This window comes from Morone saxatilis, unplaced genomic scaffold (genome assembly GCF_004916995.1).
Source record: "Morone saxatilis isolate NCDOM2014 unplaced genomic scaffold, NCSU_SB_2.0 Contig11, whole genome shotgun sequence".
Classification (NCBI taxonomy): Eukaryota; Metazoa; Chordata; class Actinopteri; family Moronidae; genus Morone; species Morone saxatilis.
The window spans coordinates 10,702,073-10,718,340 of record NW_023339663.1 but is presented as its reverse complement, the minus strand read 5'-3'; the positions used below and the strand labels follow the sequence as shown (position 1 = coordinate 10,718,340).

The 16,268-nt window shown below is 43.1% G+C and overlaps 4 protein-coding genes across 5 annotated transcripts in view; 2 read left to right on the top strand and 2 right to left on the bottom strand.

The window, feature by feature from the left end:
- Positions 1–4,311: 4,311 nt before the first annotated feature.
- txnl4b (thioredoxin-like 4B) lies at positions 4,312–5,550 on the bottom strand. The gene is made up of 3 exons (XM_035651894.1): positions 5,364–5,550; positions 5,116–5,267; positions 4,312–4,702 (listed from the first exon to the last, which is right to left on the bottom strand). The coding sequence occupies exons 1-3, from the start codon at positions 5,493–5,495 to the stop codon at positions 4,537–4,539; spliced, it is 450 nt and encodes a 149-aa protein (XP_035507787.1). The 5' UTR covers positions 5,496–5,550; the 3' UTR covers positions 4,312–4,536.
- Positions 5,551–5,794: 244 nt separating this feature from the next.
- On the top strand, positions 5,795–7,742 carry trmt10c (tRNA methyltransferase 10C, mitochondrial RNase P subunit). The gene is made up of 2 exons (XM_035651876.1): positions 5,795–5,885; positions 6,012–7,742. The coding sequence occupies exon 2, from the start codon at positions 6,083–6,085 to the stop codon at positions 7,640–7,642; it is 1,560 nt and encodes a 519-aa protein (XP_035507769.1). The 5' UTR covers positions 5,795–5,885; positions 6,012–6,082; the 3' UTR covers positions 7,643–7,742.
- Positions 7,743–7,817: 75 nt separating this feature from the next.
- Positions 7,818–12,284, bottom strand: blzf1 (basic leucine zipper nuclear factor 1). Of its 2 annotated transcripts, XM_035651877.1 has the most exons (7): positions 12,191–12,284; positions 11,911–11,995; positions 10,858–11,318; positions 10,430–10,629; positions 10,003–10,131; positions 9,130–9,358; positions 7,818–9,035 (listed from the first exon to the last, which is right to left on the bottom strand). In XM_035651877.1, exons 2-7 carry the CDS (start codon positions 11,927–11,929, stop codon positions 8,850–8,852), a joined length of 1,224 nt encoding a protein of 407 aa, XP_035507770.1. In that variant the 5' UTR covers positions 11,930–11,995; positions 12,191–12,284; the 3' UTR covers positions 7,818–8,849. The 2 variants fall into 2 exon arrangements, with proteins under 2 accessions (XP_035507770.1, XP_035507771.1); XM_035651878.1 differs by having other exon boundaries at positions 11,911–12,265.
- A 433-nt stretch (positions 12,285–12,717) lies between these two features.
- The window catches only part of ercc5 (excision repair cross-complementation group 5), a gene marked incomplete in the record, with an annotated part of 9,141 nt that continues 5,590 nt past the window's right edge, over positions 12,718–16,268 (top strand). Inside the window, 9 exon segments of the mRNA XM_035682332.1 lie at positions 12,718–12,945; positions 13,204–13,379; positions 13,468–13,583; positions 13,830–13,931; positions 14,121–14,181; positions 14,320–14,463; positions 14,545–14,755; positions 14,885–15,778; positions 15,867–16,150. Of these exon segments, the coding sequence (XP_035538225.1) occupies positions 12,858–12,945; positions 13,204–13,379; positions 13,468–13,583; positions 13,830–13,931; positions 14,121–14,181; positions 14,320–14,463; positions 14,545–14,755; positions 14,885–15,778; positions 15,867–16,150 (2,076 nt within the window).

The following is a 16,268-nucleotide window of genomic DNA, read 5'->3' as shown; positions in this document are numbered from 1 at the left end:
CACACACACACACACACTGAATCATCAAAGGGAATGCAGACAGGTACAGTATATTCACAAAATGTGTCACCCCATTGTCACATGCTGTCTCATAACGGCTCACCAGTATTCAGATTAAATAGGAGGACTTTAAAATACGCCCTAATAATGATGAGCAGATTATTGCATCACACATCAACACCTTGTGGAGAAAACATATTACTGGTCTCTCCATGCAGATGCTCACCAGATGCAGGGATTTCCATTTGAGTTAAACACTACTTAGATTATTTTACACTATCTCTTTCATCTGTTAGCTAACAGAACCTTTATTGCCTTTCAGTACACTCCATCATGGAGGAATGGTTCAGAACAGATGTCATTAATAATCCCCAACATAATGAAATGCCACTGATCCCTCAGTCATGATACAGTCAACAAACATTGCAACACTCACCCTGGAGGGGAGCAGGAAAATGTGGCTGCTTGAGTCGTAAACAATGGGAAAAAATCATATTGCAATGTTGGGAATTATTGCCAGACTGAATTAACTGATAAGATCAAGGAAGGAGTGGAAAAACAAATTGAAAGTGTCTTATCTCTTGATGTGGGGTAAATCTCAAAAAATTGTTTGTGCACCATGTTGTAATTTCTTATTTTTGTTCACCTTAGTCGGGGAAATGTTTTTAAATGACATGAAGCGGTTTGATTTCATGGGTTTGAAAGATAATGGAACTTTTTAGAGTTAGAGATTAGAATTTTTTTAGAAAATGCAGTATTAACACTCTCTCTCTGTATCTCTCTCTATACATCACATAAATATTTGCAAAAGGCATTTGACATACTTATAATCAATACAAGGTAACAAAGCCTATATACAGCACAAATTACAGTCCTAAATGTCAACTATAATTACACATTCATTGTCTTAAAGACAGATTAATCTACAGCTTAAAAATCCTTGACCTGAAATCATACACCAAAACTTTCTTATCCGTCAATAATAGAACCAGTAATACTATATTACCCCTGGAGGATATTATAATTATTTGCTGAATGATGATTCAGAAATTATTGTAAGCATCATCACACATTTCTAATTCAGCTCTGCACCATATTGGCGTTTGAATATGCAAATCCATGTCTGGGTCTGATCTTCTGCACAAGACAGTTTAAAGTCAGTCTTGTCCCATCCCTACTTTCAGCTTCAGAGGAAATAGAAGATTAAAAAAAAAAGGCGAGTGTGTCAGTGGAGCAGAGAGAGAGAAAAGAAGACAGAAAGGAAAAATAGAGTGAGTCAGATCCAAGGAATTAAATAAAGAGAAAGAATGATAAAGGCAGAGAAAGAGAGAGAGAGAGGGAGGCAGAGTTAGACTGGGAGAGGAGAGGAGAAGATAGATGGTGAGCAATACACAGCCCAAGCGAGAGATAATGAATAGAGAGAAAACGCCAGAAATAGAAAAAGAGTAAGAAGTAGAGAAAATGGAGAGAAAAGTGAGAGTAAGAGAGGGGTGCTGCAGAGAGGCAGCCACAGGCCTGCTGTGCGGTGCATGGCGGAGGCTCATCATTCAGCTAATTATGATCAGGCTTTTCCCTGCAGGCACAGCAGCGCTGGAAATGGAAAGTCTTTGTTCTCACACACCCCAATGGAAGCGATGGGGCATGGCGCCATGCAGATGAGATGTGTGTACACACAAGTACACTCATATACAGACACCCACACACAAACACAAGCAAGTGTGTGGCCTCATTAACACTACATGCACGCACTGTGCTTACTGCCATACGTAAATTTTTTGTATACAGAGCTCAGAACACACACACACACACACACACACACACACACACACACAATCACCATTCACACCACACTTTCACTTAATGCACGTTGCCGTTTATATATTCCCCCTCACACAAACACACACTATACCTCTCACTCACATGCAGAGCCACAGACACACACACATGCAGGCACACACACAAGCAAAGAAAATCCTACACAAACATTATCAGTTTCAGCTTTTCACCCAGAATGCATCGGAACATTATGATGATACTATCAATTAAGTTTGTACCTAGTGAGCCAAGTTATCCATCTCTATTATAGAACACAGACCTCTTTTAGAAGAGAGCAGTCTGTGGTATTCAATTAGAAAAGTGAGGAAAACAAGAGATTTATACCTGACAAGGACTAAAGAGATTCCAAAATTATTTTAGCTTGAGCAATTAGGACAAATGCACAAACACAACATTCCTAAGCAGACTTGTGGGGTCAAATATAAAAACCAAATTATCCATAATGGCAACAACTACCTGTCAGGACCATGCTGTGAAGTTCATGGCCACTGAGCAGCACTTATTAATTGAAATTTATGGGTATTTCAAACACTTAATTACAAAAAAGGACAAATAATTGCTTTATTAATAAATAAAGCAAAATAGAGAGCCTGCCAAGAAACTGGCACTGGACTGAATGCATAAGTACCCTCCTTAATTAAAATATTTTCCGATGCTTTGAGAGCAAAATAGCAATTTCTGAGAACAGATATTGGTATGCTATTAAAAAAGACCTATATATGATATCTAAATGTAAAACATCATGATATCAGGATGTTAATTTGTACATTTGCATACATCTTTATATTAATACTTATTAAGTGGCATACAAGAAAATTAACTTCATAATTGTGATTTTTATACAGAAAGTGCATTTTATACAACAAATTGCAGAAATGATCATAGAAGATTATATAGTGTCAACAGGCTACAACATCACTGCCATGTAATCAATTATAACAGACCAATTTCAACTGTTGCTATTTCAGCAAGATGACAGAGAAAGGAATAGCTACATTCAAAAATTGGTCAAGGTTGGCTTGGATCTCTTGGCTTGAAATAGTTGATTTGATAGTTTCCTCATGCCTACTGTAGTAGGCTACCTGCTGAATGCTGCTCAAATCTCTGCTTATTGTGTGCTTAGTTGCCCATGGTGAGGAAAACTGTTCAAGGACCCTCTCAGACTGACACCTGTGGTTTCAGTCTGAGAGGGTGAGTGAGTGTTGACTGTTGCATAAAACACAAAGCTCAGAAAATAATTTAACTTCTTCTGTTAACACAGGGTGTAGAAACTTTAAAGTCAGTGTACAGACGAAAACAAGGAAATTCAGTCAGCGGAGAGGCAGCAAGTGATGCCACATACAGATGTTTATTTGTTAATATAGTAGATTTTTTTTTTTCTTTTCTGTTTTTTCTCTTGTACATAGTGTTTATATTATATTATATTATTACCTTACTGTTTTTTCTCTATCCACTTTGTTGCTGTAACATTGGAATTTCCCCACTGTGGGACAAATAAAGGAATATCTTATCTTATCTCTGATCTTATCTTCCATAGAGGGGTTCTTTCATTGGTATTTCTAAAAAGAAATTAGATTAGTTATGACCATAGAGGCTAAACACTATAAAACCTCACCTACTTTGCAGATGTCAGATAGCCAGACAACAATAGCCCTATGACAAATAAAACAAAAGCAAATGGGACTTTCTTATCATCTTATCTTTCTTATCACAAACACCTACACACACACACACACACTGAACACTGACGAAACCAAATTAACATTTCGGTCTTATGTTGACACAGATGACACAACACCAGCAGTGCCATTTACTATGAATCCTATTTTAAAATTAACCATAAATACCAAAAACACAGACAGAAAGAGTGTGATAACCCTCTTTGGCTGGTCCAGTGACGTAACGCACAGCCTTGTGTAAGAGACCGAGCAGTGAAATTGTACAGCTGACGGGACACTTCGCAGAACTGCCTACATACCAGAAGTATTGCAGCATAAATGTAGGTACAAAAAAAGTCTTACAACATTTACCCTTTAAAGGAAGCTGCCAGTGACAAGCTGGTGAGTTTGCTGTATATTTCTAGTGCTTTATGGGAGTGCAGTGATCTGTCTCCACTAAAGCACAACCTGGTCCACAGATACCTCAGTGGCACTATGTCTCTGGTACCCACTGCAGCCAATGACCCCATATTCATGTTGCATCACAGCTTCATTGACCAGTAGATCATGTCATTTTATTTGTTATAGAATTCCCATTAAAAGGGTGTAGAAGTCTATTTGAAAACATGCCCATATGCACATTGAACGTGCTATTGGCTGCTGTAATTGTGTCTCCTGTCCTGTGGGTATCTTCCAAAGGTGAAATTCCCTCTTTGTGCTTCCTCAGAGAGTCTTTCCCTGCTACTCTGTACATACAGAGAGTGTCAGCTTACATCCAAACTCCCGAATAAACAAATAAAGTTAAAGAGAATAAATATGCAAGATAAAAGGTACAAGTTTATTATAAAAACAGAGAAAGTACATTGCATACATTAATTGTATCTCCCTGCTTATATGCAGCTCTTTTCCATGGGAAACATCAAGATAACACTGCCTTTTCACGATAAATAAATAAAAATCAGAAAACACTTCTTCAGATGCCTTCCTGGTGGCTGAAAACTAAAGATGATTAGATAAGGCTGCGGGGGCGGAGGTGTTGAATCTAAATTCCATGGTAGAGGAGATCATATTTGGGAATATTTTGAGGATCTATGGGACTCTGGACAATCATCTTCCCACGCATGGCTCCTCTGTATATGACCTCAATCAGATCCATGAAATCTTGCTTGGTCTTGAAGCTGCCGACAAACTTGGTGTGATCTGGGGAGCTGAAAGAGAAAGAAGTGAAGCAATTATCAACCAAATAAGCTCAATCTTATTGTTTGTTGTTGCAACATGTACATTGGTGGAAAGTTAAAATGTGTTCGTGTTGCATCCTGCCTGTTCTATGACAAGAGTGGGGGCTGTAAGTAGAGCTGAAACATTACTTTAAAAGGAAATATACAAACCTGGCTGCTTTTCCACATAGCTTTGGGGTAAAGACTGTTGGTCAGACAAAGCAAACAATTCAAAGATCTATTTGGGTTCTAGGAAATGTGTCTTATTTATTTTATAACGCAAGACCAGTGTATTAGCAAAGCGAGAAAATACTAAGCAGATTCACTATTTTGAATCATTTGAACATGGAGAACTGTACATAATACCCATCAGTAAAAAATAACATGGGGGGAACTTCACTCACCCATAATCCACTTTCATGTGCTGTCCATTGAAAAAGAAAACTGTGGAGGGGATGTAACTGATGTCAAAGTATCTGGTGTAGATGGGAGCTTTATCCACATCAACGATGTAGATGGAGGCCATGTTACTCAAGTCATGGGCAGTTTTCGACAGCTAGAAAGGGCAGAAAAGAGCAATCAGCCAAACGCTTCATAGTCGTGACACAAACGCTGAGCAGCATTGTTTTAGTATTAGCTTTAACTGTCTCACAATCTCATCCAGCTGGAGACAAACCGAGTCTTCGTCTCTCCCAAACCGCAAAACTACGACTTTTTCTGCGACGCCTTTGATAACTTCGTCGATGTCTTTTTTGCACGTTAATTTCGGCAAAAACAAACTCATTTTCGAGGCTAACAAATTAGCTTCCCTCTGTTTTGCTGGCAGGAGGAAGTGACGTCTTTGTTGCTGTGCGACGCTGTGAAAAACTCCGGCTGGAAACTACGACTACGAAAAAAAAAAAAAAAAACTAGTCAACTATTACAATGTGCATCGACCTATGGTATCGACACGTCGTGGCGCAGAAGTACAATTTTGTGAGTTGAAACGTTTTGATGCGGTCAGCTAGATAGACACTGGGGACCAGATAAGCTGTGTGATACCATGTTGTGAGGTTCCACTACGACACATTATAGTGAAACAACAACGTGAAACAACGTGACCTTCCCCCCCGGTGTTTGACAAGCATGGACGCCGCAGACAAATGAACACAACTTGAAAACAATGCAGCGATAAGTAAATATCATTTTGGACATTCAACAAGATGCAGATGTTTCTTGTTACATATTAAAAGCGTTTCATGAGAGTGGGAGACGGAACGAATTGACAATACCCCTTTTTCCTCTGTTTTCGTTTTTCAAGACAACGTGACAGTCCTGCGTTTCTGGTTTTAGTACTTCTCACACAGCTTCAGTTTGAAGTAGTTCATCGCGATGCTACGCCTCTTCACTGGCAAGGGTTTTTATGAACTTCGGAAATGCAGTTATCCTGTGTTATCTTGTGTCACCAAGAGGAAGGCCTCAAGCTTTCTCCCAGTCAGCAGCACTTGTCCTCACAGACTACACGTCCCTGCTCGCCTCTTCAGTACCGGGAGACCAGTGTGGAAAGATGCCTCCCAGCCACAGAAAGACGAATCAGAGGACATACAGACAATGGATCTGAACAAATGGAAATCCGTAATGAGATCCCAAGCAGCAGCTGCAGAACAGAAAGAAGTCAAAGAAGAAGAAGGAGAAGAAAGTGATGAGGAAAACTGCAAAGAACCAGGAAGGGATTTAAAAGACGGTTCTCATTTGGCTGCAACTCGGGAAATGGTTGTGATGTGGCGCCAAGCTGGGAAGCTTGTACCTCAAGAGATTACTGATGAAGAGGTTCAGACACTGGCAGAGCTCGCCACCAAGACCTCCAAGAAGAATTACCTGAAGCACCTGGCCATCAAGGAGCACCGCAAAGGTGCAACTAAGGAGAAGCGGCAAAAGAAGTGGGAGGAAAAGAAAGCCTCGTTGGAGGCGAGTACAGGAACGCACAGCGATGCAGAGGAAGGGGATGATCAGAGAGGACCAGTGATGAAAAACACATTCCTCCTCAGGTACTGGCATCGCTCCCTGGACAAGCTGCTGGCCTGGAGAACCGCCCAGTCAATGCTGTTCGGTCAGCCGCTGGTGTTTGACATGAGCTATGAGTCCAACATGGGCAGGCGGGAGATCGAGAACACAGTGCACCAGCTGATGGAGGCAGAAGGATGGAACCGGCGTGCCACTGAGCCCTTCCACCTCCACTTCTGCAACCTGCAGCCAGACATGGCTTACGAGAAGGAGCTGCTCAAGCGATACGGTGCAGAGACCTGGGCCCGCCTGTGCGTCACCGCCACTGATCGCCAGCACGTCGACCTTTTCCCCCGCGAACAGCTTGTGTACCTCACCGCAGATTCCCCCAATGTTCTCCGCAAATTTGACCACTCCAAAGTCTACATCATCGGGAGTATGGTGGACCGGTCGATTCAAAAAGGCTTGTCGTTGGCCAACGCCAAGCGTCTGAAGCTGGCCACAGCCCGTTTGCCACTGGATCAGTTCCTCCGCTGGGAGATCGGAGCCAAAAATCTGACTCTGGACCAGATGATCCGCATAATGCTCACTATCAAGGAGACTGGGAAATGGGAAGAGGCGTTAAAGTTTGTGCCTATGAGAAAGCATGCTGGCTTCCACCAACAACGGGCACAAGAAGAGATTAGCAAACCCAGGGAGGTCACACACCGTAGACCAAGAGCGGATGATAGCAGGTGGTTGATATCATCTGGTGAATGTACATTTAAAAATGAGGCCCAAAGTCTGTACAGGTCCCCAAAACAGCCTGGGTTCACCAGTAGAGACAGAACAGGTGGACTGCCCAGTGACAGAGAAAACAAACCCACTACAACCAGAGTATCATTTAAGAACAAAATGGAGGGAAGAAAAGGCACACACAAAAGTTGGACAAGGGGGGATGATAAGTGAAGTCAACATAAATTGTAACTGGTTAATAAGTTTGTTTATAAGAACTGTTTGAGGAAATGTCAAAAGGTGAGACAAGTGGTGAATAAAATGTTAATATGTAGTCACTGGTGCTTACTTTTTGAGTTCCAATGCAGGGTTATACACGAGACAAGAACAAGACATTTTAAAAAGATAGAAACGAATTTGGTCTTTATTTTGGTCTGACATAGAAAACAAAAGATGTATAAATATTTTAAATGTGTCCCGTCTGCTGGTCACTGTAAAGTATACAGTCACCAACCCTGCAAAAAGCAAACTATCCATACAGATGAAATCAACCAAAATATACAGCTTGATTTTAGAAAATTGTAAAAAGGCATGCACAATATATTACTAGTAATTTCAACAGTCTTAAATCTTTTTTTAAATTAAACAAAAAAGCCAAATAAATGACATAATTCGATGAAAAAAATCAAACATAACTTAAATTCAAATGTCAAACATTGCAAATAATGGGACCTGTGTGTGTGAGCAACAGGTAACATCAGGGCTTTTAACAATACTGCTGCACAATAATAGTGTATTGTTGTACCGTAAAACCACTTCCAAAAAATGCTGTGTATATTTATGCCAATGTACAAATATGTTAACACAATATTAACTAAAATATGATAGCACCATCATTCTGGGGACATGGAGAAACCCCTCTCAGTTTGTTAATTTCCTGGAGCGTATTTCCACAACAGGCTGTTTGTACATTGACGTATGGATATAGGATTATTTTTAAATAAAACACACTAGCCTAATGTTCAAGTTTGAATAAGCTTACCGCCTAACAGTGTATTTTAACCGTGTAACACTGACTCATCTTGACCTCACATTCCACCAATAAATAACACTTTCCACGGTTTAAACCAGACTGTAGTGGCTCTGAAATGCATACTGTTATCACTTTCACATCATGATTCCTGAACAAACAACTTTTCTTATTTAGCTTTTTTTCCTCCCCCAAAGTTAAAGACAGCTAAATAAACAGCAGCTTGATAAAATTTAAAACCATTATCGGTAATTGTGGAAATCCAACAATCAGCACTGCAACAAAAGCAAATGTCGCTGAACACAGAGCAACAATGTTCTCCAGAGTACACTCTTGTTCAGACTTCAGTCATCTGAAGTAAACGGATGCTGCACTGGTGTCAGACGGGGGGCGTTTTGCCCTACTTGATCTCTACAGCACCAGGATGTCTCCAGTGCAGCGCTCGCAGCAGTTAAAAGTAATGTTCTCATAGCGTGTGTACGGGTGAAACCTTCCAATGCTCTTCTTATTGCTGAGGAAGTTTGAAGAGGTTGAGTCATTGAGTGGAGGATCTGCCTTGTTTTCTGAGCAGGAAATTGGATCTAAAATCTTCAGCACCTAAGATAGAAAACAGAGAACCTCTTTGTAAACATCTGGATGTTATGACAAATATTAGAAAAGGTTCAGATTTGAAACCAGATAGACTTCGTACCTTCTCAGCCATCTTCTCCGCAGGTGTGCTGCAGAGGTGCTCAGCCGTTGCACTGCTGCTCTTTACCATGCCGCCGCCGCCGCCGGTGTTTCCCAGCAAGTGGGAGTTGATGGTGTCCGCTAGCTTGTGATTGGCGGCTGCAAGCTCTCCGGTGCTGAGGGGCTGTGCACTGGGGTAGTACGTCTGCTGTCTGCCCCACTGCAGAGACACCAGGAGCTGCTCCAGAGATCTGACGACAGAAAAGCAAGCACAGTCAGCACACAGACTCATCAACTATGCTAACAAAATACTGCACTTGAAGGGCCAATGCCTTTTGTTGAAATGAAAAACACTATATCCATGTACTGTCAAATAATATTGAACTAACAGAACAGAAATGACGTAGCATAAATGACTTTATCAAGCTCAACAAGCCTAAAAGAAACTAAGTGATAAAGAAACCAAAGGGATAATGAAGTGTTGGTCAAGTATTCCTTCTACAGAGCTATGCTAACAGCAGTCTGCTTGTTTTCTTTCATTTTAAATTAATTAAATATTATATGGGCTTATATACAACTAGTAGAGATACGTGTTGTATGCACTTTACACACATTTCAATTCCCTTCTTTTTAACAAATGCACTGGACAGTGAACATGGAGTAGAATATTTACTTTCTTAAAAAACATCAATAAGGATATTCCATAAGTGGAGCTATGACTATTGTTCATCTGGTGGTAGGATCAAAGGTTAGAAATGGGCGACATTAGCCCGCAGGCAGTCCCGGCACATTGAATTAACTGTCTGAGTGTCCTTTCTGTGTCTCACCTTCAGGATTTTCAAGTTGTGACCCATTGCAATGTACCATAGTCCTTACACATGAGTGGTGATGTTACCTGTGAGTGAGCACCATGTCCCTGGAGAACTCCTCTCTCTCCAGCAGCAGATCCTGAATGGCTCCTTGTGCTTCTCTGGTCTGTCTCTGCAGAGCTGCTCTGGCATTCGTCAGCTCCTCTGCCATGACTCTGAAGAGACGACACTGAAGTGTTAATCACTGTGATTGCAGTGTTTACCGGGGTTGTGTATTGCTAAGAATCTAATTAAATATGTTTATAACACTGAAAAATATCCCCATACAATATGTATGTTTACACCCCTAGTAATTATATCATCTCTTACTGATCATTGTAAAGACTAAACTACACTGAAATTTTTAAAAGATCAAGCTGATGGTGCCCTGAAATAAAACGTCCCATCTCTTTCCTCAACCTTTCATTTCCAACCATTTTTATTTGTCACACAATTGAATTGTGTATTTCATACCTGCTGGCCAGAAACTTGCTCCTCCAAACATCACACTGGATACTCATTCGCTCCAGCTGCTCCGCGGTGTGTGCCAGACTCCGGCCTAGTGCCTCATTCTCCAGAATCAGCTGGTTCTTCTCCCGCGACATACGCTCAAAGTGGTACTGAAGGTCATCCCCCACCGACGCCACCAGCAGTTTCTTCAGCTCACGGTTCACCTAGCAGAAGGAACGAATGAAAGTTACTTAAAAAAACACTCAAGGGCTGAAAATATAAACAAAATACAGTGGTTTTATTACTAAGTCCACTCAAAGGGACAATAAGAAGCACGATTACATTGTATTAACTGGTAAGACTTGAAATTGAACCGAGGAATAAACCTAACTGTGCAGAGCCTAGTATGTTAAACCTCTAAATAAAATGGATCTACTTCATTGGGGCCTTACCTCAGTCTGCACACGGAGCTGATTGGAGAGACCTTCCTTGTCCTGCAGCAGCCTGCGTTCAGAGTTCTGCAGCTTCTCCAGCTGTCCTCTCCAGTCCTCCCCCAGAGGCAGCGGGGGAGAGCCCTGCTCCTCAGCATGTTGCCCGGCCTCCCCTTTCCCCTCAACAGGTCCCACGCGGCTGCTCCGGCTAATAGCTGAACGTGGGACAAGAATCCTCACAGCCTCCACCTCTGTGCAGGCCTCTCGACTCACCTTGCCCAGGTGGAGCACCCCGGGGGGCTGGGGGGCGGCAGGGGGAGCAGCGTGGGTAGACTTGGGGCTGTGTTTTGGGCTCGCCACCTTCAAGAGGGTAACTGCAGACGAGCCTGGTGGCAGGGCATCTGTGTTTACCTCCAGGACGGCCGGCGGTTTTTTTGTTTCCATGCCATCACCAGCACCTCGGATAGGCACTTTGGCAGAAACTGGAAGAAATAATAAAACAAATGTACACTTTGCACCCATCCAATCAGAAGAGGACCACTCTAAATGCAGAAATGAGTGTGTAGTCAGGTATAGCCACCGTAAATCCTCTCTAGCAGCATGTAGGGCCGAGTACTGAACCTCAATAGACCAAAATGTGTCTGTTGTCAAATCCAGAAACATTACCCTTTTTATTATCAGATAAGTTAGTTCCTGATTTAACTCAAACATTTTCCAGGTATACACTGTATTGTATCCAGGCAACTGCTTGTACAGCTGTTTGTGTTAAGAAAACATTAAGCATGTAAGTAAGGTGTGGACCAAACTATGGTTTTGTTATTATCACAGAAACTCGGGTACTGAATTGGCACAAATACTAAAATAATCCACATTTAAATATGAAACTTGTCTATTAATAAACAGTAAAGGAAGACATAACAGAGTGCTGTGGGTACTGTATGTCTTAAATAAAACCATTCAGACAAGGCAGACTCTTACCTCGACTTTGTTGCAACTGGCTGAGCATGTAAGACATGTAAACAACACATAAAAAGGTAAACAAGTGTTTGTGAGTTTAACGAAACAATACATTACCTCTCACAGCAGCAGTCATGGTGGAGGTGGTGCTAGTCGAGAAGGAAGTCGGGTGAAACTCAGGTGACTCTTCGTCCTGTGACAACTAACAATGGGGACAGTACTGTGTTGTTAACAGCTGAGCTCACCGATAGCGTTAGCCGAGCAGCGTCGACGGAAAGTTTTTACAGTCAAAGTTACTGTAATGTTATCGCTGTCGGGGGCAGCTGTTAGCTACACGGAGAAAACACATATATATGATGGGATTCAGACTCAAAATTGTTCCATAGCGTTAACATACCGGTAACAATGGGCCGAGCCTCGCCGATTAACTCGCAGACACAAGCTGTTTATTTCTCCACCGGACACAGTTGGCCTCTGGTGCTGGAGGAAGGTGATTTTTTTGCCCAGATTTTAGCCTCTCAGGCACAACTTCCTGTCATGAAACCTTTTCAAACTAAAGCCACAGGGGGGGTTCACTGTTCGCTACTCCGCATAGATCAATACACCAACCCGTTATTGTCACCTTTATCCCGATTAATATGATATTAACTATAACATGCCCATTTTGTCGAACCGGCAGTGTTGTAAATGAAAGCCTGACAGGCTAATGCAGGGACATAAAAACCCACTGACTGATCTCTAATCGGTCGCCGTGTGCTGTTCTTATGAGCAGCAACTAAATGAATGAATGAAACTCGTTAAAGATTAGAAAATGAATGCTTAATTTCCACCTGAATATGTCGGTGTAACAATTTAGTATGACCCCCGCATGAATGACTCGGAACCTTCATGCGCAGTCAATAATAATTCTCCACGGACAAAAAATAGTGTTACAACAAAGGTTGAAAAGTGCCGCTGAGATGTTATTAGTATGGTGCACCGTAACGTTTCCACTGCAGCGGTGTCGGTGCTAACTTGTTGATTGTCTCTGACATAGTGCGGATGAGCTTTGGACCGCAGTCGCCATGGGAGTGCACGGACTGTGGAGGCTGCTGGAGAGTACAGGCAAACCCATCAACCCCGAGACTCTGGAGGGAAAGATCCTAGCTGTCGGTATCCTGACTGTGTGCTGATCAAAGTGTCTATCTTTCTCATCTCTCTGTCTATTTAAGATCTATTTAAGTAGGGTCTCATCACCTCTCCTTCATCTCTCCTTCATCTCTGCTTTATCTCTCTGTCTATTTAAGATCTATTTAAGTAGGGTCTCATCATCTCTCCTTCACCCCTCCTTCATCTCCCCTTCATCTCTCTGTCTGATGTTTTGATGTGTGCTCTGTTAAACCATTAAGCATGAACCTTAACCCCCCCCAGACATCAGTATATGGCTGAACCAGGCAGTGAAGGGGGTGAGGGACCGTGAAGGCAACAGTGTGCAGAATGCCCACCTCCTCACTCTCTTCCACCGCATCTGCAAGCTGCTCTTCTTCCGCATCAGGCCAGTCTTTGTGTTTGATGGGGACGCACCACTGCTGAAGAAACAGACCCTGGTGCGTCCAGTGCTTCCTGATCTACATAACCGGTCTGTGAGATTCCTGTCTGTTCTGTTGTTTAAACGTGGCTGTGGCTCTCCCGCAGGCTCTGAGGAGGCAGAGGAAAGAGGAGTTGAGCCGGGAGTCCAAACAGACTAATGAGAAACTCCTTAAGACGTTCCTGAAGAGGCAAGCTATCAAAGCTGCACTTGGAGACCGCAGGTAAAGGACGTGCACAGGAGGAAGGGTGCCAAAGAAAACACAACACAGACTTTCAAATCAGACTTTGATTGTGTAACACAATGTATGTTTGTATAAAACCACCCAACCGCACAACAATAAAACACTCAAAAGCAGAACTCGATTAAAAACACAAACTGTCTCTGCAGCCACATAACAGCCCAACAGTAGCTTTCTCCTGTGTTTTCCCATCTGTCTCCCTCTTCTGTCTGAACTATCCCTCCACAGTAAGGATCCTCTGCCCAGCCTCTCCAGTGTGAGGAGAGATGAGGTGGACGACATGTACGTCCTTCCAGCCCTGCCAGCTCCAGAGGAGAAAGACAGAAGCAGGTCAGGATAGAAGAGCTTCCCATATGTGTTCGGAGAGTCGGGGGCTTCTGACAGAACTCACAAATAACTAAACAGTGATTTTCTTCATTTTCTTTAATCAGCGACAGGTTAACATTAACTGTATGCGTGGTTTTATGTGGTTATTTCACCTATAATACTGGCGCTATTGTCATTGTTTCATTTTTGCAGTTCGGAAGAGGAGGAAGAGAAAGAGCAGGAGGAGATGGTTGACAGTTATCATATGTATCAGGTAAAATGATCACATGCACAAGACAACAACAAAAATGATTGCTGTGTTTTTGTGTTTGTTTTATTGCCCAGACTTTCTTTGTATGAATTCCCTGTTCGACGATTGACGTTTGAAGCCAGATTGCTCACTGTGTCTCAGGGAGAACTGTATGAAAACCCCAACTCAGTGGACATCAACTCAGAGGAGTTTGCGAGCTTGCCTCCTGAAATGAAACACGAGATACTCAAAGACATGAAAGAGTTTGCCAAGAGACGCCGGACCATGTACCACAAACCTCCAGAGGTACTGTTTTGCTCTCATTCACACTCACACACTCGCCCCTCGCTTCCTCTTCAACACAGACTCTTCTTCACTCCTTCTTAGTGCTCAGGAGACTTTTCCCAGTACCAGCTGGCCGGCCTTCTGCAGAGGAACCAGCTGAACCAGCGGCTGAAGGGTGTGGAGAAAGAGATGAGCCAGCAGAGTGCCGGCAGCGCTCCACAGCTCTATGAACAGGATGGGGAGGAGCAGAGCCACAGTGTAGAGTCACACCGGCTGGTTTCAGAAGACTATTCCCACTATATCCTTATTAAAGGTCAGTGCAGCTATGTCCATAAGTTCAGTTTTTCAGTATGGTGTAGGTTAAAGTGTACGATTTGTGGAAAGGTCCTTGTGTTTTACATTGGTAAAAGAGACTGACACCACTCCACTTTTCCTGACATAGGCTCCAAAAAGAGTGAGGCTGCCCCCGAGAGCCGACCTGCAGCTGCACCCTGGTCCGGGGGCTTTTTGTCAGGCAGCCAAAGACGAGCAGCGGGCCGGCCTGAGCCCCTGTGGCGTCCTGCCTGTGAGGAAGACGAGAAAGTGCCAGGTCCCTCTTCTGAAGACTCCAAACCCTCTGTCTCAGAACCGACTCAGGGAGACACGTCACCACCCTCGCCTCGTACGCTCGAGGCAATCCAGGCCGCCATGAACGACAGCTCGGACGAGGAGAAGGCGGTCCGGGATAAGAAGGGTGGTAGTGTGTCTCCACGTACCCTGATGGCAATCCAGCGAGCTCTCACTGAGGAGGAGAATGCTGCTGCCGAACATGGGGCTCCAATCAGCAGATTGCCCACCAAACCGCAGGCGAATATTCAGCCTCCTGCGCCACCACAAGTGGTCATCAGCAGCTCAGAGGAAGAGACAGAACCTGATGATGTGATCTCTTTACCTAATGATTTTAAGGGGAGCCCAACACGCCAAAGTGTACACGTAAAAGATGGTTTGCTTGTTACTAGTTCTGAAGATGAGATGGAGGAAGTGATTGGTCAGAGAAATAAGGCACTTCGGGTTGCAGCGCTGCAGAAACTTCACGAGAGAGAGACAAAGCCAGAGAAGGAGACGGGAAGCAGAGGACAGACAGAGAAACAAGAACACGTGGAGAGAAGAGAATCACAGGTTGCTTCTATTCCAAACCTCAATCTCTCTGCTCAGATATGTGGGAAATCTCTCAGTGCAGAGACTGACATTCGTCCTGTGTTGATAGAGCAGAGGATTAACAATTCCATTAAAGCTCTAGAGGAGAAGAATGGGGATGATGTGAAGTCAGAGCGCAGTGAGGAGAGTGAGTCAGAAGGTACAGTAATAGTCGGTAAAGATCACACTCACTCATAGTTTCTGAAATCAGTAGATATTAACAAAAGTGCTTTTTTGTGTTTTCCCAGAGAGCTTCATCGAGGTGTCAGAAGAAGAATTTAAAGAGGAGGATGCAGATGATTCACTTGTAATGATTAGAGAGGAAGGATCTCCAGATGAGGTCCATGAAGATGGGACCATGATGGAAGAAAAGGCGAGTTTTCCAGAGGCTCCCAGCGCCCCGGCTGCTGCTTTAAATTTAGAAGAAGAAGAGGACAAAAAGAGACAGACTGAAGAGAAAGAGCTGAAGGGGGGAACAGAGACCGAATCCAGTTCAACTCCAGCCACCAATGAATGGGAACACTTCGATGTGGTAAGTGTTGTGGATAGCAATGACATGTTTGAACTGGTCAGCTATCTTTTAGGCTGAGCTGTCCAGCAGTTTACTGTGTATGAGATAGGGCTGATGCAGTGTGTGTTTGTGTGTTTGT